The sequence below is a fragment of the Glycine max genome, chromosome 19 (assembly GCF_000004515.6).
Source record: "Glycine max cultivar Williams 82 chromosome 19, Glycine_max_v4.0, whole genome shotgun sequence".
Lineage (NCBI taxonomy): Eukaryota > Viridiplantae > Streptophyta > Magnoliopsida > Fabales > Fabaceae > Glycine > Glycine max.
Window position 1 is genome coordinate 43193529 of NC_038255.2, and position 23927 is coordinate 43217455.

At 29.1% G+C, this 23927-nt stretch overlaps 1 protein-coding gene across 1 annotated transcript; it reads left to right on the forward strand.

Annotated features, from left to right (window-relative positions):
- The first annotated feature begins 7588 nt into the window (after positions 1–7588).
- LOC100808951 (long-chain-alcohol oxidase FAO2) lies at positions 7589–11514 on the forward strand. Its single transcript, XM_003554247.5, has 3 exons — positions 7589–8078; positions 8310–8582; positions 9580–11514. The coding sequence occupies exons 1-3, from the start codon at positions 7860–7862 to the stop codon at positions 11320–11322; spliced, it is 2235 nt and encodes a 744-aa protein (XP_003554295.1). The 5' UTR covers positions 7589–7859; the 3' UTR covers positions 11323–11514.
- The last annotated feature ends 12413 nt before the right edge of the window (positions 11515–23927 follow it).

Below are 23927 nucleotides of genomic sequence, written 5' to 3' on the forward strand. Positions count from 1 at the left end.
TTTTTTATAGCAATTAATCATCAACAAAATTATTTGACATTTCGTACCAATAACATGATTATCAAAATAAAATAAAAAAATGAACAAAACAAATTTTTTTTTAAAAAAAGAACATACAATACACCATTAAAATGAAGAAAATCCTACCTAAGTTAATATTTTCAATAATAATAATTTTCTAGAACATGTATACATAAAAATATATCTAAATATTTATTAACATATTTACTCATTAACATAAATGTATTAAAATTTAAAATAAATAATTAAAAATTCAAAATAATATAAAATAATTATTTCTATAAATTATAAAATAAGTTTAATGCACGTTTAGTACACAGGATACTGAATTAGTTTCTATTAAAGTGAATGTAGTTGCTCCTAGGAGGGTGTCACATGATAACTAGTAACATTCAATGGTGTTAGGTGCTCAGTGGTTAGCTTCCTAGAATTGGAGGACTAGGAACCCCAATAGCAAAGGTGAGAAAAGAGATTGTATTTCTTGCTTGCTTCTGTTCAGTACATATTAAGTATATACAGATAGCATACAAAGGTGCTGTAATAGAGGTGCAGGAATGAAAATAACAAACATCACAAGCATATCCCTTCAATCTAATCCAGCCACCACTCCAACAGAATTGGTTCTTGGGCCTCTCATTCGTGCCTGTATTTGTAGTATCTTGTTCAGCCATTATTCTCTTCCAATCATCGTTGTGTGTTGTCTTAAAACATTGAGATAGTATTTGGTTTAATATAAATTTTAGTGTAATTGAGTAGAATGTTTCAAATATGGGTATGTGTCACGTACCGCTATATTGTATTTTAATTTAAATATTTATCTTTTTTATCTATTTTTATTTTCACACTTCTTTTTAAATCACGGTGCCTAAAGGTTGGCAATTGGAGACATGCGATGATTATTGATTCATACGAAGCTGATGTTGAATAAATTAAATTATGCTTTTTTGGTAGGAATGAATTAAAAGGGAATAATCGTTAAACTCTTTATTTATTGTCAATAAGTGAATGGATGTTTATTCATAGATATTATCATATTTTGTTTTTCTCTAAATCGATTCCATCAACCAAATGACCATTTTGGCAGGTGACAACTTGTAACATTCAATGGCTATTAATTACATCATCGTTGTGGGCTATCTTAAAATAGTTGTCAAATTGGGGGCATGCGATAATTGATACGAAGCTGATGCTGAATGAATTGAACCATGTGGGCAGGTTTCATGAATCACAGCAATTTTATAATTCATAATTAATTAATTAATTTCAACTACATATTATATTTATTATTTACATTAATTATTTATATTTATAAATTCAATATAAATGATTTAATTTGGTGAGTACTATCAACACAAAAACTTGATAAACGGAAATCCGGTTAATCCGTTAAGAAATAATGGGTTTGATAAACTAAAATTGTATTCTCTTCTCCTCCATCAAGAAATCTAAGATTTCAAGAGAAAAATTATAATTTGGTCGAGAAAAAACACAAAATAATAGTTTCTCAGACTCATCAATTCAGCTGTTTATCATAAATTCAGGTATTTTTTCACAACCCTTCCTGATAATCTAACGTTTCGGGTGATTATTAATATTTAATTAAGATCCCTAAAATATCAAACATTACACCCACAATTTATACGATACTCAATAGTGTAGATTTTTTTTTCGTCTGTGGCTACTTTTATTTTTAGAATACTAATATTTGGCGATACTCACAACGGTCCTTCATCAATATCAGAAGGGTTGGTTAAAGGTGTGGACTAGAAAATAAGGGCGGTAGAGGAGACCATACGCAATCGGATTTTGCAGAAGAATAGCCCTATATGTTTTTAGTCTCTGTTTGCATTCACGAGAGGGATAGAACAGATGAAGTTGAAATATATAGTTGTCATTTTTTGGATTGTTTATAATGATGAAATGAAATTTTATGAGAACTTATTTCTTATTATTTCTATCAAGACCTGTATTTTTTTTTTTTTGTTTCTTCTAGTTTTATTTATATTGTAGAGTTTTTTCTTCCCTCAAACTATGTGTATTCTCTGCAAGAGATAAGTCTATTCGAGTTCCGTATATAACACGAATACACAATGCATACTTAGAAATTAGAATTGAATTTGATTTTTTTTATTAAATTAGATTAATTGATTTCCAATTAATTCATGCACTCAGTAGTCATATGAAATAGATTTAACTAATTATATTACTATTTAGTAACCTTTTAAAAGAATTGAATTTTTTTTCTTATTTTAACATATTAATATCATAATTTTATTTCATTTTAGTCTCATCTAATTTTAATTTTATTGTGCTTCACTTCATTATCAAATATCTAAACTACAAATTTGGAAAAAGTGTTCGGTTTACTCTTCTTTTCATTTTTAAATGTCGGATTTTAAAAAAAATATATTTTTATTTATCTATCGTTTATAAAATTAAGATAGCACTAATTATTGTTTTATCAATAATATCTTTACTTCTTTTCTTATTTTTAATTAATTTATACATGTATTTATTATAGAGTGAAAAAAAGATAAAATAAAAAAATTTACAACTATTTTGTTAAAATCAAGAAAAATTATTGTATTTCTTAATTTCTATAAAATAATCTTTAAAAATATGTTAAAAAGCATGAAGATTTTCATTATTTGCTTAACCCCAACTAGACTGGCAGGTTTTTTGCATTAGACTATTAGAGCATTCTTTTTTCAAAATGCTCTGAATTTGTTTAATTTCTTAATTCATAGTACCTTTTTCTTAATGTGTTCTAAATTTTTGAATCAAGAAACTATTGAGGTGTCATCAGCAGTTGAGAACACAAATGATAATCATCAATTTGATTAAAATTCCAATTTTAATCTTAGTCATCAATTTCTTTTAATTATAATTTAACAATTGAAATCAATTCTTCTTATTTTTTATTTTAAAAGTTTTCATTTGAAACATCTTATATATTGAGAAAGAGAAAAGATCAAATTTTACTGGTATAATTTTGATAACCATTATACTATTTTTATAATTTAATATAAAATATGATTTTTATTTATCTAATTATGGAATTATATCTACGTTATCGTTTGTGTCAAAATTAAACAACAACGAAAAAGTATTTAAATGATCCATATTTTATTATATTTTAAAATATTTATATTATGTCAATTATAATTTAAATAAACAAGATATGTGATTTATGTGAAAAAAATTTCAATTCAATCCAATGATGAGTTTAACAATAGTAGATGCAGAGACATGTGGAGGATCAGACAGAGACTATGAAGAAACTCTCATGAGACATTAAAAATCTAAATTTTATAACTATATTTGAGTAATCAAAATTAAAACCCTTAGTCGCCATATACTCACGATTACTTAAAAAAATTATGTGCATTTTTTTAATCTTTACAATTCAATTATAATGAAAAAATTTATATTTTTATTTTCTCCATTTCTTAAAATAAGAAGAGTTTATATACATAAATTATTATAAAATCTCTCGTATTCATTTTCAATTCCTATCTATAAATAATATTTCCATGACTTGGATCTTAATAATTTTGATTTAAGTTTAAACAACTTTCTATCGATTGATTGTAAAATTGTCTTGTATTTTTTATTTGAGATTCAAATTTAAAATTTTAATTTAAGAAAATATATTTTTTTATCACTTTGATAACAAGCATTAATAAGAAAAAGTCTTAGCCTATTCGGATAAATTTCTCCATAGACATAAGACACTTCTACGAAAATAAATTAAAAAAAACAAAATAAATTTTTATATAAGTTAAAATAAGATAATACATAAACTAATTTTTAAAAATTATTTCATCTTCTTCTATTTATATCTTGTATAATATCTCTCTCAATTTCATACAATGTTTTGTATCCTGCGCCCCTCTTAATTACCAGCTATCTGAATAATCTTATTTAAGTTATGTTGGAAAAAAATAACTAAAAAATTAGTTGGAAGCGAAAAAATTAGTTGGTAGTCGACAAGATAATTTATTAAAGTATATAATTATTCAGGAAATTAGTTGTTGAAGTAGCTAAAAAATGTAAAATGACAGAAAAATCATAAAATAATGATTTATTTAAAAATAGTAACTAGAAAATTGGATAAATATATTGATGATAAAAATGGAAGAAAATAAAAAAAAAATTAAAGTTAGCGTTTTTTTAAAAAACACTAATACAAATAATATTTTTAAAAATGCTAGAAATTATTAAAAAACTTATTTACCAAAGAGTCAAATAAAGTTTTTAATTAGTAAAAAACTTAAAACTAATTGAAATAGGAATGACAAGCAAAAATATCTATAAGTGGGACGGGGTAATTACCCATGATATTAGGGTTGGGTAGGAGGCAAATATATATCCATAAATTTATTTAGGCATGGGTACTATATTACTCATCCTACCCCACAAGCGTGACTTGTAATTATTCACAATACTAGGGTGGGGTACAAGAGAGATATATACTCATAGATTTACATCATATATACACACACAAATTTGGTGTGAAAATAATACTTTTTTATATTATTATGCTTGTTTATTTTTTAATATTATGTGTGCATATTTTTAATGTTATGTTTAAATTATTTAAGAATGAATTTTTATTATAATTGTAATAATTGTTTTAATTATTTTTTTATTAATTTATTATTATGATTAATCTTATACATAAGTAAAGTGAAAATTATGAGTGCAAGCATGAATATATAAGTATTTAACAGGTATGAGAATAATAGTTATAATTGTTACTTGGACATAAGATTGGATATGATATTATTTTTAAATATGCGTATAGGAACTAATATTATAAAATTTTATTCAGACCTAATTCATTATCATCCCTAAACTGAAATGTTTTACTAACTTAAATTGAAAAATAGATATTGCATTTTAACAACAAAAAAATAATTTTTAAAAGTAGAAATCCAAACGCATATTAAATTTTGCCATGTTTTTTTTTTCTCCCATTCAAGTAGCACATTTATTAATTCTGTAGTGTAGACAATGAGCTTCATGCCTCTGGAGTAGTTTGTTCGCATTTATTATCTTTACCTTTCCATGTTTAAACCTTCAAATATAATGAAAATCATTAAATATTCACAATGATTCAATTTAATAATTTTGAAGTAAATTATAATTTTGTCTAAAAATAAGAACTTAATTATAATATACTGACATTATAAAGATAATTTTATTCTATCATATTATGTATGATCAGATATATTAAAATTGTCGATCATTTTAAAAGTCACATCTAAAATAATTTTTAATAAGTTGAGAGTAAAGTTTTTTTTATATTAATAGTGCATTAAAATTAAACTCTAAAAATAATATATTTACTTATATGTTTAATATTTTGGTTTTAAATAATGACTACTGTGATATTAGTTCTCAAACAAAACGACAACGTCACTGAAATCTTATTGCACCAAAACGACGGGTTGAAATGGCAAGTTGGCAACTAATAAGGTTAGTGGTTTGGCTAATTGGCTTTCTTTGATTTGATATTGTAAACTTTCTCTCTTTAAAATATTATTTTGAAAATAATTATTATTTAAAAGTTTAGTTTATTTAATATTATTTATTTTCAAATTAAATGATATTTTTAAATTTTAGTTTACTTTTTACTATGGTATCTTTTACTTTATCTTTCAATGTACTCATTAAGCAGAATTATTAAGGAAATGAAAAGATGATATAGCTATAAAAAAATTGGGTTCACCGGGTTATTTTTTTTTTATTTTATTTTATAAAAGGGGTTAACGAATTTGGTAGAACTTTTTTGTTTCTTGTAACGGAGTGTACTTGCAAAAATATCCTATTACTTAAATTAAGATGTGGAAGTATACAAGTATCAAAAAGTAGGTTGAATTTTAAATGAGATTATCTGAAACTTAGATAAAATTAGATGATAAGATCTTAATTTTCCTTTTAAGACATGGTAAACAACGAAATATATAATTTTATTTATTTATTCTCTAATAATATATAATATCCGATTTTAGGGGTATCTCTATCTTTCTGCTAAAAGAGAGTTTTTCTTTTAACTTAATTAATTAAATCTACTAGATTCTTTAAATCCGAGTAGTCTAATCGGTTGGCTATGAGTATAGAAGCTTGTCGAGTCCGAGTAGTACAAAACTTATAATTTGTTTCTTTGAGAGGACATTTGGTAGTTGATAATTGTTGTGCATGCTTAGTTTTTGTACTTAATTTGTACAATAATTATCTTAATTTTTCACATTTATTACTTAGTTTGATCTCAATAAGTTAGAATTTAGTGTTCTTTTATACTTTTAGCTTAATGAAGTTAATTTTAGGGAATTTATTAGCTTTAGTAGTGTTTTGTAGAGTTTTGGGCATCAACAAGAAAGGAAGAAATTTGGGGGTTGATGAAGAAGTGTGCTTGCATGAGCTTAGCTTGTCAGAGACAGTTTCAAAGATCACATGGCAAACATCTCCAAGCTGTTAGGAGTAAATGTGAAGTTTCATGCACGCTCAACGCGTTGAGCTAACTATTTCAGCTAATTTGGGTTAAGTGCACATCTTAGGCTTAAAACGCAGTCACTTAACCAAGTGTTGCTTGTGTGTGCTTAGTGCGAAAGCTAGGCTAAGTGCACAAGCCTTTATGAGAAAAGTGATCGGGAATTTCTTAAGAATGGAATTTTAAAAGGGATTGTTGTTTTCATTGGTGAAATATTTTTTAGGGCTTTTGGGTATTTTTTTCTCCACTAAGAACACCTTGGGCACCTTTGTTCTTCACCTTTCTTGTGATTTCTTCTTGTTTGGGTCTCTCATAGTTATGAAAGGCTAATTTAACCATTGTTGGGGTATGGTTACCAAAAACTTTGGGATGTAACTATCTTTCATATCCAATTAATGTTATTTAAACATGATTGCTTCCTTTTTATGTTTTTTGTCTTGTTATGGTTTGATCACTCATGTACATGTATGTTGTAGTATAATGATCGTTGGAAAATGTCTTTACACTGAGAACTGAAAGAGACTTTTAATTAACTCATTTCTAGGCATGAAATGGTGTTGATTAACCTCTTTCAACAAATCTTTGCTCTTAATCAAATCACTTGATTTAACTTTCTAAAGGATTAGGAGTAGAATCAAGCAATTAAAATTTTTTTCATATGAGAAATAATTGTTAGAGTAGATTAGTTGGTTAAAGTATTTGTAAGAGTTATTTTGAATGAGTTTTTTAGGAGACTAGAGTCATATTTTGTCTTTTTTTTTTCTTTGCTATAAGTAATATGTTTTATCCTAATCCTATATACTGAACCATTCTTTAATTAGTTAGTATTTTCAAATATATTTTACACGTAACCGATCATCAATAACTTTTCACACGATTCTTTTATCGTGGAGCAAAATAATCAACCTCATTGTCATTCATCGCATCCCCTGTCTGGTTCCTCTATGCAATTCCCTCCCTTTCGTTCCTAGGAATCAAACACTGACACTGACCACGATGGTCCCAAAGTCTTTGCTTCTCATCAATCATGGTTAAGAAATCACAATCAACCACATTTTCCCACATTCTTCAATTCCACAAAGAAGACCTAGCCTTCCACAGTTCCATTGTCTGTTCTCTTGTTCTTCCCATCCAATTACCTCTCTCAGTTTCCCATCTGAAAAAGACAAGCACGTAACGGAAACTGGGCCAAGCAAATTTATTGGGCCACCTCATACTCTCTCCTCAGTTTCTGATCCACTTAGGCCTATAAAAAGGCAAAGTTTGTAACAACTTGTGCAAGTACAACTCACATACATTAAAAATATACTGATAAAGATAGAATAAGAGAGAGAGAGAGAGAATGGAAGGGAGAGAGAGTTGTCACCCATTGCTGAGAGGAGGTAGGAGAAGAGAGGAGAAAGGTTACAACCATGGCTTATCCACCACTCAGATGCATGTCATGGCTGCCATATGTGATGCCCTCATTCCTTCCCTCCCACTCAACAAGGACACTTCACAAGACCAAGCTCTCTCAGACTTCTACAATACCTCTGCTTCTCAGCTCCCTTTTCCTGATGAGGTAATATATTCTTTTTTTTTTTTATGATTCCAGGTTTACAAGTAATTATTATTATATAATCTAGGACTATGTCACGTGTTAGTTAAAGATTTACTAAGACTATAGAAACATAGTAATTCAAGACCATAGGATAATTTTGGAAGGTTTATCTTCTTTGATTTGACTGTTTGTATTTTGATAATTGTATCTCTATTAAGTTGTTTATTTTTTTTCTTTGAATATGAAAATTAGGCTGCAGAGCTGTTGTACAAGAGGACTGTGCCAGAAGCGGTGTCGTTGGTGAGTTGGGTTCTGTGGATACTGTCTTTCAGATTGGGGACACTGTTGCTCTGTGGAAGACTTTCCTTGGACTGGAAGTGGCCTTTCATTCGCAAGTTCTCTGAGATTTCCTTGGAGAAGAGAGAACAAATTTTCAGGAACTGGACCAGGGAAAAGAGTTGGGTAGCCTTACGGGTAGTGTTTGTGCTCATCAAACTCTTTTGCTTCTATAATTTCTTCTCAAGGGTAAGGTTCTTCATCATTTTTAGCAAGCTTGAATTCAGTATATGGTTGAGTTCAAATTGCAGAGGAGTACTATTTTTTGCATCTTTCAATTTTATAGTAGGCATTGCTGTATATCATATATGTACTATTTTTTTTTTTATCAAGCTATCTACCACATTTAATAATCGAACTTGTTTGCTTCTATAATTTCTTCTCAATGGTAAGGTTCTTCGCCAGTTTTAATAAGCTTGAATTCAGTACATGGTTGACTTCAAATTTCAGAGGTGTATTTTTGCATCTTTCATATTAGGCCTTGCTGTATATGTATTATTTTTTTTTTAAATAAAGCTATCCACCACATTTAATGATATGATAAATTGGGAAATACGGGCACACATGGTTTTGGTAAAAGGAAGGACCCCATGATGGCGTACTTACTTGAAAAACTATCTCTGTTTGTCTGCTTGACAAATATAGATAGAGTGATAGACCCGCTGAGATATGTTCAAAAGTTTGACTAATGACTTGAATATATGAAAGGACTAATAAAGAATAAACTGAACCAATACCAAAAAAGAGAGAGAATAAACTGTACCTACTAAAAACTAGTCAGACAGGTTTCGATTTTTTTAAATAAAAAGAATTTACTCAGACAACGCCATTTTAAAATACTTTTTCAAGCGGCTAAATAACATTGTTGTAAATAATGTCATGTGTGAACTTAATTTTGAACGTAATTATAATGGTACAAACTTGTGAATGGAATGTCTATTACTGATAGTGTGTAATGTTATTATATAATTTGAGTATAAGTGAATATCACTTTACTAGTTCGACTACTATTAGATTAGTAAACCGTGAATTAGTATATTCATTAAGTCAATGATTTTAAAAATATTCTACTTTACAGGTGATGATCTCAAACATGCAAATTTAATTTCTTATATATCTCATTCCTAAACCATTTTCTTGCTTGTTTACTTTTGGCCTTTTTTATATCACTCTCTAAATGTTGCAGACTGATGCAAATGGGCAAAATCCCACATGGAAAGCAATTGGATACCAAGTGGACACCAAGGAGAAGTTGATCAGAAAGGAGAGGCCTTTGGAAAAGGGATTAATAGAAACAATGTATGAAACTGATTCTACTTTGATCCAATCCCTCACTGAAAAAGGCCTTGAAGTCACTGAAGATAAAAGGCAGAACCTGTACAAGGTCAAATGTGATGTTGTGATTGTGGGGTCTGGTTGTGGTGGAGGAGTTGCAGCTGCAGTTCTTGCAAATTCTGGTCATAAAGTAGTAGTCCTTGAGAAAGGAGAGTATTTTGTTTCACATGATTATTCTTCCCTTGAAGGTCCATCCATGGATGAACAATACGAATCCGGCGGCATTATGCCGAGTCTTGATGGGAAGATGATGATCCTGGCTGGCTCAACAGTTGGTGGAGGCTCTGCTGTAAACTGGTCTGCAAGCATCAGAACACCTGATTCTGTTCTGAGGGAATGGTCTAAAAAATATAAAATTCCACTCTTTGGTAGCTCCGATTACCAATCTGCGATGGACTCGGTGTGCAGAAGGATTGGTGTAACAGAGAAGTGCAAGAAGGAAAGCTTTCAGAACCAAATTCTCATACAAGGATGTGAGAAAATGGGCTTGAAAGTAGAGTCTGTGGCTATAAATTCCTCAGCAGATCACTATTGTGGTTCATGCTGTTATGGTTGCAGAACAGGAGATAAGAAGGGAACTGACTCCACTTGGTTGGTTGATTCTGTAGGCAATGGTGCAGTGATCCTCACTGGATGTAAAGCTGAGAGATTCATACTTGAAAATGGAAAGAATGGAATGAAGAAAAAGAAGTGCTTAGGAGTGATTGCTGCAGCAAGTTGGAGGAGTAAGGTAACAAAGAAACTCCAAATTGAATCCAAGGTAACCATCTCAGCATGTGGCTCTCTCAACACTCCTCCTCTAATGATTTCTAGTGGACTAAAAAATCCAAACATTGGAAGGAATCTCCATCTCCACCCTGTCCAATTTGCATGGGGTTACTTCCCAGAAGACATGACAACAAACTTCAGCGGCAACAACTACGAGGGGGGTATCATAACTTCGATCCACAAGGAATATGCAGAGGATTCCACCCCAAGGTTCATCATAGAAACACCTTCTCTAGGACCAGGATCTTTTTCGGCGTTTGTTCCGTGGCTTTCAGGGCAGGACATGAAAGACAGAATGGCCAAGTACGCAAGAACTGCCAACATTTTCGCATTGATACGAGACCAGGGATCAGGAGAAGTGAAGGCTGAAGGGAGAGTGACTTACAGACTTGACAAAGAAGACAAAGAAAGCCTTAGAGTTGGACTGAGGAAGGCATTGAGGATTTTGGTTGCAGCAGGTGCTATGGAAGTGGGAACATACAGAAGTGATGGCCAAAGAATCAAGTGTAAGGGGATGAAGGAGGAAGATTTGGAGGAGTTTCTTGACACTGTGACAATAGTTGGGGGTCCAAGGTCAAGGAATGAAGTGTGGACAGTGTTTACCACTGCACATCAGATGTCAAGTTGTAGAATGGGTGCCTCTGAAGAAGAAGGTGCACTCGATGAGAATGGTGAGACTTGGGAAGCAGAAGGCTTGTATGTGTGTGATGGGAGTGTTTTGCCTAGTGCAGTTGGTGTCAACCCCATGGTAACCATTCAGTCTACATCTTACTGTATTGCCAGTAAGATTGCAGAATCACTTGGCAAAGCATCAACATATAGTTAAGTTGTATTGTTTCAATCTAAGTTTCATAAAAATAAAAATAAATGTACATGTGCTTCATCTCTTTAGTTTTGTTTAAATTCAGCATTTTGACCCGGCTATAACGGTATTGTTAGTGGTAGTTAATGAATTTCCATGTAACTTTGTTATTGTATGCTATGGAGGACTTTGTAATAAAATGTTATTTATCCTGTGTTTCTTAGTTCTATAGAAAAAGATGGATGACTCGACGCCTGGTTGAGCTTGACGTTTCCAATATCATGCCAGCTTTTATTGTATGGCTAGCATCGGCACTCACAACAACCACATGCTAGATTCCTTGCTAGATTTCTATGGATAAATTATGAACTTTTAGTGCCCCAAACCAGCCAAAATATATAATATGACGTTTGTGATACATTAAATTTGTAATAAACAAATATATATAAAAAATTGTAATAGCAAATACTCTATCTATTTGTCTATTTATAAATTGAAGACAACATTAATTATTTTTTAGTGATGTCCTTAGTTTACTTATCATAAGTAAGAGAAACAATAATGAATATCACATTGAGGAGTTAAAAATAGTTTTAATATAAAAAAATATTATTTATGCTTTTTTTAAAAAAATTTATATAATTCTAAATCATATTTTGGATAAATGAAAAGAAAAAATTCTAAATTTTTCTATAGTGTCTTCCTATTAATATAATTCTCTTGCTAAATATAGAAAGTAAAATCTTGTTTATGTTTTAGACACATTAAATTTATAAGAAGAAGTAGTGGTGCACTCTCTAATGTATTTTTTAGCACTTGATTATTATTAGTTAAAAACTACTCTAGAGAGACATGCAGGATTAGTGAAAGTATTCTTTTTTTAAGAATCCGACGATTAAGACAACAAAAAATTACTCTAAAAACTACAAGACGATAATGTTTATCAAATAAAAAGTGACAAAATTTTGTGATTTATATTAAATTAATAATGAAGAGTGTGCTAGAAATTGTGTTTTTAAATATTTCTAAAATTAATTGTTTTGTCATTTTTAAAACTTTTCATAAAATATTAAGAAGATTTTTAAGATAATATATCATTACTCTAAGTAAAAACTAAGAATTCTTTAAAATGAAAATTAAACCTAGTGTATTGCACTACGAATATGTATTTAATCTCTTAAATTATAACTCGAGTGTCATTAAGGATACCATAGAAACAATATCCTGGTGCTTGAGAACCATATATAAAAGCATTGCTCAAGCGCTAAGAGTGTTCCATTATACAAATGGAAGAAATGAAATTTGTAATGCAGAAACTATTTGGATACAAGCTATAATAGTTTTTGGGAGCTTCTCTACCGAAAATATAAAACTTTTTTTAAAAAACTCTTCTAGTCTTGTATCTAAACAAAAGCAAACATATTCAAAATTGAAAATACCATTTTAAAGGCTTTATAGACTTAGGCTCCTAAATGAGCCAACATATATATATAACCACTAACAGAAGTGCTTCCACGCAATTAGCAGCAAGAGAACTCAATCAGGAATAATAGAAAGAGAATGGTATCAATACTTGGAATTGCATAGAAGAAGTCAAATTACATTACGTGCATTAACCCTAAATGAAGTATATATAACGTGTGAAAAACGTACACTACTTCCTTATTGAAAAAGCTTTGACACCACAGCTTCAATAAGAACTTTTCACGCTTCAATTCCCTCCTTATAAATGTGAATTCTCAGATGAACCACAGCTGAGAAAAATAAGTTTAAACTAAAAGAATAATGCTGTGAATGAACTGACTTGTTAAATACTAAAATTTGAACAAAAGCACAATACTTAATTTATTTATAAGCCGCTTTCACTGCTCTCTGGGTGGCATCATCCAAATCTTAAGCTGCTATTAATGTCATGCCACTTTCCTGTTGAACAAAAGCGATGATCATCAACGCATTAACCGTTGGAAAAATTCTTCTTTTTTAATGGGATAATTGGACACAGCTAGCACTTACCTTCAAAATTATTTTTCCTTGATCAATACTCAATTACGTACCTGCTCCTATCCCCTTGCATTTGCTGTGAAAATGATTGAGTTTATTGTCATCCATAACACTCAAATTACAGCAAATCACACTGACATTCAGTACCCTTCTCACAATCCACCAACCCCATAAATCGAAGAAATTAAACTTATTTGGATGTCTGTGTCTCACCATACGTAGTAATTCCCCAGTACCATTTCAAGCAAGATTCCCACACTCTTGCAGCCACTGTACATTCAAAGAACAAATTAATGGGTACGTAGTAGCTTCTACATTCTAATACTCTGTCACATACGTCCCTTCCCTGAGATCAATTATATTTTTGTGTATCAAATTTTCAAGAGACTATATATATATGGTTTAGAGCTACCTTCCACATGCACAAACATTTGTACCTTCCAAGATACCCCTTTTACCCACATCTTTTTGAAGAATTGAAGTTGATTTCACTGATATTTCTTCCACCTGTTCCAGTAGTTTCTGTTCCCATTGAAATAGAGGCCGCCTCCATCTCCATTTTGACTCCCATACTCCATCCACCGCACTCTACCATCCTCCAGCTTTACTTCCTTATCTTCTGCTATATTGTATAGCAGTTCAAATATTCAAATATATCCACTTATATCATGTGTGTGTTTGGGTAAGTGTTGAAACTCACCCAAAAAAACACGCATTTCAAGACACAAAAGCTAAAATAATGTGAGTGGAGTTTTTTCTTTTTAAGCCAACTGGTTGGTTCGCAAACACACAACACACCTGTATAATCTCCCCTCTCCCACCCACATGTTTTTCCATAATAGTGTATCTTTCCCATCCCCAACCTCTGCTGAAATGCACAATCCTTCCTCAACTGATTCAAATCTAAAAAATTATTAAAAAAACAATAATAGTAATTTATTTTACTATTCAAATTAAACAAGTTTAAGGTATAACGGTACGCATATCCAGACAATCTGTGTATCCTCACTCATCTGCTTCCTCTTTTTTTGTGTTTTATTTTTTTAATTAATCATTTAGTGAAATATATCTTAATTAAATGTAAAATTAATAATAGATTATTTTGTTTTTTAAAAATATTTTTAATAAAAAAACTCAACACTGTTTCTAAATTTAATTCATAAAATGTTATACTCTCTCAGACAAATTATTTCAAATATATATTTTTAAATGGATTGAAATTTGTTGATATAATATGAAGTCTGAGACCAATTGCAACAAAAAAACTTTCGTGTAGGCAATGCATTGGGATAACGTGCATTGTTTGATTGTCATTATTATATACCAAAAAAAAAATTGCTAGATTTGTTTTACATCGATTATTTATTCTGTTTTGGCTATAGTTTTCTTGATTGGCAAGTTATGTCAATCAATTTGATAAGTTGGGTTTGATTACTCTGGTAGAGATTCTCATCAAATATTGCAATAGTTCCTAACATTATATAATTTGCTCATTATATTATTATAAATATTGTTTCAAACCTATTTTCTGATTAGGAAACTTTTTTCAAGAATTGTTATTTTTGAAAATTTGAACTTCACACCCTTCTAAATGCGACGCCCTTATTCCTATACCAAATACTTCTTACATCAAACTCCGGGATCCAACGACCCATCAAAACTTACGCAGTAAAGTACATTCAAATACATTAACTTAAAAACCTTTTGTGCGAGAGGGAATAAATATGGTGAGAAATATATTAGTAACACGTTATCTAATTTTCTTTTTATATCTGGTGAAATTTATGTAAATTAAACTAAATATGCGAGTTTATTTTTTTATTTAAGGAATCACATTCTTAAATTAATGAGACTGATCACGTAAATTTTAACTAATAAAAGATATTAGCAAAGATTTAAGATGTATACTCGATTGTATTAATGCTTTTAAATTATGAAATTTCATCATGTACTAAAAAAATTATGAAATTTCACTCACCTATCAAACTTTTATTGATTAAACAAATACATAAAAAGAATTTACAGCAAATTCATAAGAATATTAAATTTTAATAAACATGTATATGATAATGAAACATGCACGTACATTTATGAGTAGATATATTTTATCGTATTTAATATAGATAAAAACTAGGGTGGGAGACCAAATCATGTCTTTGCTTCTCTTTTTGATTTATGACTTTTATTGTCCAAGGCTACAACCACGACGATGGTGCCATGATGACTATAAGCCTTATCATCGCCATATATCTGCTCGCCACAACATGAATCTCATACCCTAATTCTTAATTTCGAGCGTTGAGATCTTGAATATCTTAGTGTTCATTGGAAACGTTGATGGAGTCTACCATCGATGAGTGTGAACATGACAACAAGGTTCCCTTCATGCTTTAAGCGCAATGATAATGAAGTCTTTTATGAATGCACACAATGTCAAGGTCCCCTACGATGCTATTCTAGATCTGAGCTTGATTCTCTTTTTCCAAATTTGAGGTTATTGGAAAGATATGCATCAAATTCATACATTTTTTAAAAATTGGTCGTCACCATGTCCACTATATTTTTGCAATCAACTTCAAATGCAGCATTTTGCATCCCCTAGCTAGAAACGAAAGATGTGGCTTCCACAAGAGCCCACGCTTCCCCTTCCGCAACTGATAAACATGCCTCTCTCACATCAGTTCTAATGCCCACAACTATGCCGTCGTGATCACGAACGTATATTCCAGCTCCTGTGTACTTTGAGTGCTAATTGAAACTACATCTACATTGCATTTCAGGGTACCATCTTTCGTTATTGCTTCCTCCCTATATTTTTTACTTTTTATATTTATTTCCTTTTTGTTTTAAAATATTTATTAGATTTTTTTAATCATTTCTAATTAAGGTAAAATTATATTATTTATATCCTTTATATAATTTTATACTTTTCAGTTACTTCAATAGATAATTTCAACAAACACTTATAATTCAATAAAATAATTTTTTAACTTTCAATTATTAGATAATTTTTCAATTAATTTTATCAAGAATCTATATTTGACTTTTGAGATGTATTGGTTGAAGAAGAAAAATAAAAAAAGAGAGATGAATTGATACAATAAGAATGATGACAGTGATATAAGAAAATTTTAACGTATGAATATATTAAAAATAAAATTTAGATAAGATTTTGTAGATGCTGTTTTTGTATTGTTCTTTTATCAGATTTAGTAATATGCATAATGTTTTAATCCAAATTTTATTACATAATTTATTGAAATCAAATTTCAATTTTAATAAAATAAAAACATAAATATCACAAAAAAATTAGCTAAGTTTTATGCATATAATATTCCAAAAAAATAAATACTAACAACATACTTTTTTAACACGTTTTTTATTAACTAAAATTTGTCATGAGAGAAATTACAAATTTACATAAGTTACACTCATCATTTAATACACTCTACACATAAATTTATAATTTTTGATAAATGTTACTTTATATTAACAAAATAGAATCTTCATATTAAAAAAATGTGATACTAAAACTAATCCCGAGTTGCGGAGAGGATTAACATGTACTTTGATATTTTTTAAATGTTTTTATGTTTGTGTAATTTTATTATTATTATTGATTTATTTTGGTATTTTTAGTCATATTTTAAACTTAAAATTAAATATTAAATTTATTATTGTTGAAAAATTGAAATAAAACAAAAAAAAATTATTTTTTTTATAATTTTTTAATACAAAATGGGATACCACGAGTTCCCGTGAAAAGTCAGAGTACGAGAACGAAACAAAAAATATCCTACAGAAAGTGAGGACAAGGAGCAAGATAAGGCTTGGGGACGAAGCAATAAAGTACTCTCACCTCCACCCCGTCCCTTTCCCTCGCGGGTGCCATGCCTAGTTATGATTGATTAAATGTCATCAACATTTCCTAATAACTACCCCAATAAAAGGTGTCTAATAATTATAGATTCCTAACAAGTACCATCGTATTGACTTCGATTGCAGATAGACTAATGGTAGTGGCAAAGAAAATGAAATCTGAATTTTTTTTTTCTTTTTTTCTAAAGAACTCATTAATTAGTGGGTTTGCTTTTGCGTATGCCATGTGGGCATCCATGCATGCAACCGCTTGTTTATATCTCAGGCTGATGTATGATGTATCCAGTGCCATGTGACTTTTAATACTTTGATTCATGGATTCCCTTTTTTCTTTTTTCTTTTTTATAAATGTTTTACTCTCAATGAAATTTATTATTATTGTTATTATTATTTTGTTAAGGTGTGTGCATTTCTTTACTGATTTTATTATATAATTATTATAATTTATTAGTGAAATCCAAAAGAGCAGCCTTGTGTCTTGACCACGTTTGTAAATGCGTTTAATTAATTAAAAAGTGGTGAAGAATCCGCCAAGTGCCGTGAATGAAACAGACAAATTAGATTGCGAGAAATTATGACAGATGCTAAGGAATTTTACAATGGTTAAGAAAACAATTTTGCATTAAAAAAATATTGATGTTCCATTGTAATTATGGTACAAATTATCTTCCACTTATCAAGAAATATTAATAAATAAATAAAAGAAAATATTAATTTTACAAAAGTGATCTTATCATTATTTACTCATTTTTAGTTTATTATCTATATCATTAATATTATAAAAAGTATAAGTGAAAAAAATAATTAATATTATATTAAAAAAATTAAAATAACAATTATGGATAATTTTTTTCTTACACAATCATTATTATTAAACAACTAATATGATATGACATAATTGATAAATAATTTTATCTTTTAAACATATGATCATAGATTAAATATCTGACTCATGCTTATAAAAAATATGGATTTTTCAATTGTGTGTAACATTTCTCGCAATAAAAGAAATTAATTACTCAATTTTACCTAATTTAGATTAAAACTTATTTATAATGATTCATTCAATTTAACTATTATGGGAAGGAGTTGCTGAAGAGTGAAGATGAAGAGATGGTTGAGTAAAGACTGGTCGTGTATCATGCAACATACGTTGCGGGAGGAAAATCAAAGTATCGATGCCCTGGCTAAGTTTGGTGCTTCAGAGGCAAACTCTTTGAGTATGTTTTCCCAAGAGATTAGTTTTCCTTACTCGGTTTTGTTCGTTTCTGTTTTCACTTACATAACAAAAAAAAATCAATTTAATTATTATCTTTTTCTTATTTAGATTTATTAGATTCACTTTCAATCAAAATAATAAATCTCTCTCATTTATTAAATACATTCATTTCCATTAACATTTTCCATCCAAAAAGTAACTTCTCTTTTCTTAAAAAAACTACCATAATTATATTCATGAATTTTTCATTTACTACAATATTTTTCCTAAAAAAAACTAACATCACCAAACACCTAACATAAGCATTCATTTCACATGGGTATCAATGCCTATTCCCCTGACATAGAAAGTTATGACCATACAACAGCCAAACAACCCCAAAATACCACAATTTAAATCCTGTTTTTTTTTTCAAGTTTTAGATTAAGTTTTTGAAATATGTCTTGAAACTATATTAGTTTCCTAACTATAAAGTTTATATTGTTTTTTTTTTTTGGAATCAAATTTTTTTTTTATATTGAAACTATGTTAGTGGAATAATTATGCTCACGCCAGGAAATGAAAAATGCTTACGTTTTTTTATAATATGAAAAATGTTTACGTTTTTTTTTATAATATGAAAATTCTTTAAGTTAGCGATACGCTGATGTTATTCTTTTAGGGAAAATATTATAGCAAATAAAAAAAAATCCATGAATATATTTATGGAATTTGAATATTATTTTGATTTGTTTTTCAGAAATAGGAAAAATTATTTTTTTTGGAGGAAAAATATTAGAGGAATGAAAAATTCATGAATAAAATTATGGTATTTAAATATTATTTTTTTTCAAAAAGGAGAAATTATTTTTTTGCATGAAAAAATATTACAGGAAAGGAATCTATTTAATAAATGAGAAAAAGAGAAAGATTTATTATTTTAATTGAAAGGAAATTTTTTTCCCATGTGATTGGAAGTGAATCTAATAAATCTAAATAAGAAAAATATAATAATTAAATTGAAATAAAAATTAAAAATAAGTATTGAGGTAAATTTGAGTAATTAATTACATTGCACACATTAAAAAAATGTAAAAGTATTTACTAAAAAAATTATTTATCATTTGGGGTTTTGCTAGAGTATTAATTAATAATATCAAATATATTTTATTATATATTTTAAATTACTTAAAAAAGTGTACTGCATAATTTTTGTATTTTCGATTTAATATTATTTTAAAAACTGGACCAGAAGAATCGATTTGCATAAAATTAGTCTAGTGACCGGTTTGGTATTTTTTTTTTTTAAATGGTACTTTTAAAGGATTATTGGAAATCGGTAACGAACTGATCTAAAACTGATATAAATCAAACTAAAATTAGTGTAAAAAACTAAAATCTGACATTTTTTAAAATAACATATACTTTGAATTTTGTTATAAGTCAAAAAGTAATATGTGAAAATAAAAAATAGATAATGTATGATTTGTTATTCTCAAATATTTAGACAATATATAGGGGTTTGTGTAAGTTTTAAAAATAAAAGAAAGAAGTGTGTAATTTCCTTAAATCTTAGAGGAGATATATCTAATTTTCTTAAACCTCATGAAAGATATGTGTAATTTTCTTAAATTTTAAGAGAGACATGTGTAATTTTTTTTAATTTATAAAATTAACAATAAAATTGTAATTCCGTTACATATTTGTACAATAAAATCATGATTATGTTGTTAATTGTGTTTTCTCACCCGTGTTTACAAAATGAAAACATGTTTTTGTTTGGTTCTTGCTGAGGGGTATTTTGGGAATATCACAAAAGGCACCACATGGGTAGTGCAAATAGCAATATGCTATTTTTTTTTGGATCTTCTAATGTTATTATGTCTAAACTGTTATGCAACTGGCTTGGAATCTTGGGTCGCTACTTCCTGCACGTCCCTTTGTGCTTCCTGCATGCCCTAATACCTGTGTGGACAAAAATGATCATTAATGACTATATTAGTGTCATAACATATTACATATTTCCATAAACATTTTTCCATAAGTGTGCTAATATGATTCCAGAATACCAGTTTCAGAAAATGGGAGTTTTTTAAAAATACTACTCCAGAATGACAATTCTAGAACCCCTGCTACATACTTATGGAAAACATTCTCCATAACCGTGTTATATGCTTTTACGATACCTATTTTAGAAACGAGATTGTTAAAAAACTACTATTCTGGAATGAGCATTATGGAACACATACTTCATACTTTCGGAATGTCTTTTCCATAACTGTGTGTATAAGCTTCCTTAATACCTATTCTGAAAATGAGGGTGTTAAAAAAAATACTAATCCAGAATGACCATTCCAGAATACACACTACATACTTTTGAAAATCATTTCCATAAATGTGTTTATATTCTTCCAGAATACGTGTTCTGGAAATGGAGTATTAGAAAATATAATTCCAGAACACATGCTACATAATTCCAGAAAAGCTTTTCCATAATTGTGTTTATATGCTTCCAGAATACCAATTCCAAAAATGGGGGTGTTAACAAAATATAATTCTCGAACAACCACTCCGAAACACAACTTATATATTTCTAGAAAAGATCATCCATAACTGTGTTAATATATTCTTTCAGAATACATGTTCCGAAAATAAAGTGTTAAAAGAATTGAATTCCGGAACACATGTTACATATTTATGGAAAAGATCTTCCATAACTATGTTTATATGCTTCGGAAATATTTGTTTTGGAATAAAAAACAATAAAAGGGTAGTTTAGGGATATCCTGAAAATTGGGAAGTGCAGGGAGCAGCCATGGCCGTGCAGAAAGTAAGGCCCGGAATCTTTGGGTGAGATAGTTGCTTATGGCCCGAGTTATTCCATTGTGATGGGCTTACTCCCAAATCCTTTTCAAAAACTTGTTTCATTTTATTCAGGACGATGATCCATAGTTTTTATATGAAAAAGGTTAAGTAGAAAAAATGTTATAATACATTAGATCGATTAAGCGACTTGAAAGGAGATTAAGGGATAGAAATAAAAATTAACACAGTTTTTAATTTTTATACTAGTCCATGTTGACCTAAAGACCACACTTAGTCCTTGGCACCCTACCAAGAATTCCACTAACATATCGTTACAAACCCACTTGGGTTGGTAAATTAAAGTTTAAGGTGACACATATGATGAGTTGATAAGTTCATTATAAACCTTATTTGTCGTTCATGTTCATGAAACTTCTTGCAATCAAGTGAGTTTTTTTTGTAGGCATGTTGTGGCTATCATTACTTAGGAGCATGAAATTCTAGAGAGGTATATACATAGGCTCTACCATAGAGAGACATATGAATTATGTTATGGCCAAACTATTGCCCCTATGAATGGTCAAGATAAATGGACAACAACTAATGATAAGCCTATACTTCAACCAGTTTTCGAACAATGAATTGATGGACTAAAAATTGAAAAGGAGGGAACGTAATGGAGAACCAAATATAGCCAAGCTCCGAGGGGGATACACACAACAATTAGATGTATGTTTTGTTTGTTTGTTTTTCAGTTTGAAGCTCCATTAAACGCGAATTCAGTCTTTTGTTCTAATCACGTGGAGTTGTGTTGGAAAGTGAAAAATAAACACATGCAGTAGATCTGTAGTGCCACTATTTTGAACATAATAGTAAGAATTGTACCAAGAGACTTGTGGCATATAACTTGCAAAGCAAGAGGATATTATCAGAACCAATCACAAAATAAAGCCCGAGGGAGCAAAGTAAGGACAAGCTTTTAATCAGAACCAAAGTCAACAGTAGAACCAAGAATACTAGAGGTAACCTTCAAATCAGAACCAAACTTGTAATCATAGCTATGATCCAACTCTGGTTCAATTTGAATTTGTGAACCTCAATCAACCTATAAAGAGGTTGTTAATCCAAGACCAGGGAGTAATTTTTTCATTAAATCATGTACTACTAGTGACTACCAATTACCATATTCCTTAATCCTAATTATTTTGTGTTGGAGGTATAAAGTGAGATCTAAATCAGAAGCATAGAAGCAAGGTAAAATGCTTAATAGGGCTGCAACTACTACTACGGTAAAAGGATCAATAATTGATTCTGCATCTTGGGTGCTGCTAATAAGGGAAAAACTTCAACCACAAACTAGGAATATACTCGATAGGGCTATGTTATTTTACAGACCGTACATCATATAAATAACCGCACCTATAATCTACAAATACTAAAAAGGAAGTTTATTTGTAAGTCAAACAAATAAAACGGAGTAATATCGTATAAAAATATTTTATGCTTATACAATCAACTTTATATTATTTAACAATATAAAGATGAGTTAAAAAATATTCACTAATTTTATCATATTAAAACAAAATAAATCAATCACATAAATTGTCATTGTGGATGAGAAAAGACGAAAATATTAAAAGAAAAAATATTTATTATTAGAATCATAAAAAAATATAAAATAAATTATATATATTTCAATAAAAAAATTGTTTTAATTCTATTCTTTTGACCAATGTTCTAACACACTAGTTAATTTTTATAAAAAATTTAACATCAAAATCTCTCTTTCCTCTGTCACCTCAATTAACTAGAGAAGGTGGTTAGGTGTTAAAGAAAGGATAAAGTATAGTTAATGGTAAAGATGTTTATCGATAGAGGTTACTTCTGAATCTGAATTGATTAAAATTAATATGAATAATTTAGGTTAAACCATTTATATATTTGGATCGAAATCGAATCAAACCAATCAAAACTGTTAATGTACGAGTTAAGTCATGTGTTTAGATTTATAAATTTCATCAAAATTGGACCGATCAAAAGTTGTAAAGTTGTTTGGTTTGACGCTAAATACGATTAATATTAGGACTTCAAGTGTTACAATTGTAACTATTTGGGTGTTAAACTTTTTAAAGTATTATTCTTAGATATATTGTTTCACTTTTTTTCATATGTATTTTCTCTCTCATGTTTATAGTATTAATAGATGATATTTTGTTCATTTGTTTTAATAAAATTGGTTGTATAAAAACTTATTGTAAATTTTTTTTATAAGAAATAGTTGTAATTCAAACTATTATAATAAAATTTCGTTAAAAAATATTTTATTTTAAATTGTATTAGTCTATTTTAAAATATTATATTGATCATATTAAATGAATCAATTTTATTATTATCAAACATTTGATAATATTACATTAATTATATTTGATATTTGGATGAAATAAATAATAATTCTAAAAAAAATTAAATTTAAATTAGTAATCTGCTGACCTAATCATAACCCATGATTCATGATTGAATTGAGTTGAATTAAATTTAAAAAAATTATGAAAAAAATACCAAATCAATCAAATCAAATTAAGTTATAAAATTGATCAAAATTGGTCAGAATTAGTCCTTGGAACACTCTAATTAAGGGCGGTTCCACTGCCAGCGAACACAGCAATAACACTGGCGCCACGTGGCAAGCAACCATCTTGGCGCCTCCGTAGTTTATAAAAGCGTGGGACCCACCATAAAACAAAAC

What these genes read in the sequence shown, in the direction of transcription:
- LOC100808951 (XM_003554247.5), top strand. Translation starts at nt 7,860, where the DNA reads ATGGAAGGGAGAGAGAGTTGTCACCCATTGCTGAGAGGAGGTAGGAGA. An exon ending in AGCTCCCTTTTCCTGATGAG is followed by an intron (nt 8,079 to 8,309) that starts GTAATATATTCT and finishes TATGAAAATTAG; the next exon opens with GCTGCAGAGCTGTTGTACAA. An exon ending in TCTATAATTTCTTCTCAAGG is followed by an intron (nt 8,583 to 9,579) that starts GTAAGGTTCTTC and finishes TAAATGTTGCAG; the next exon opens with ACTGATGCAAATGGGCAAAA.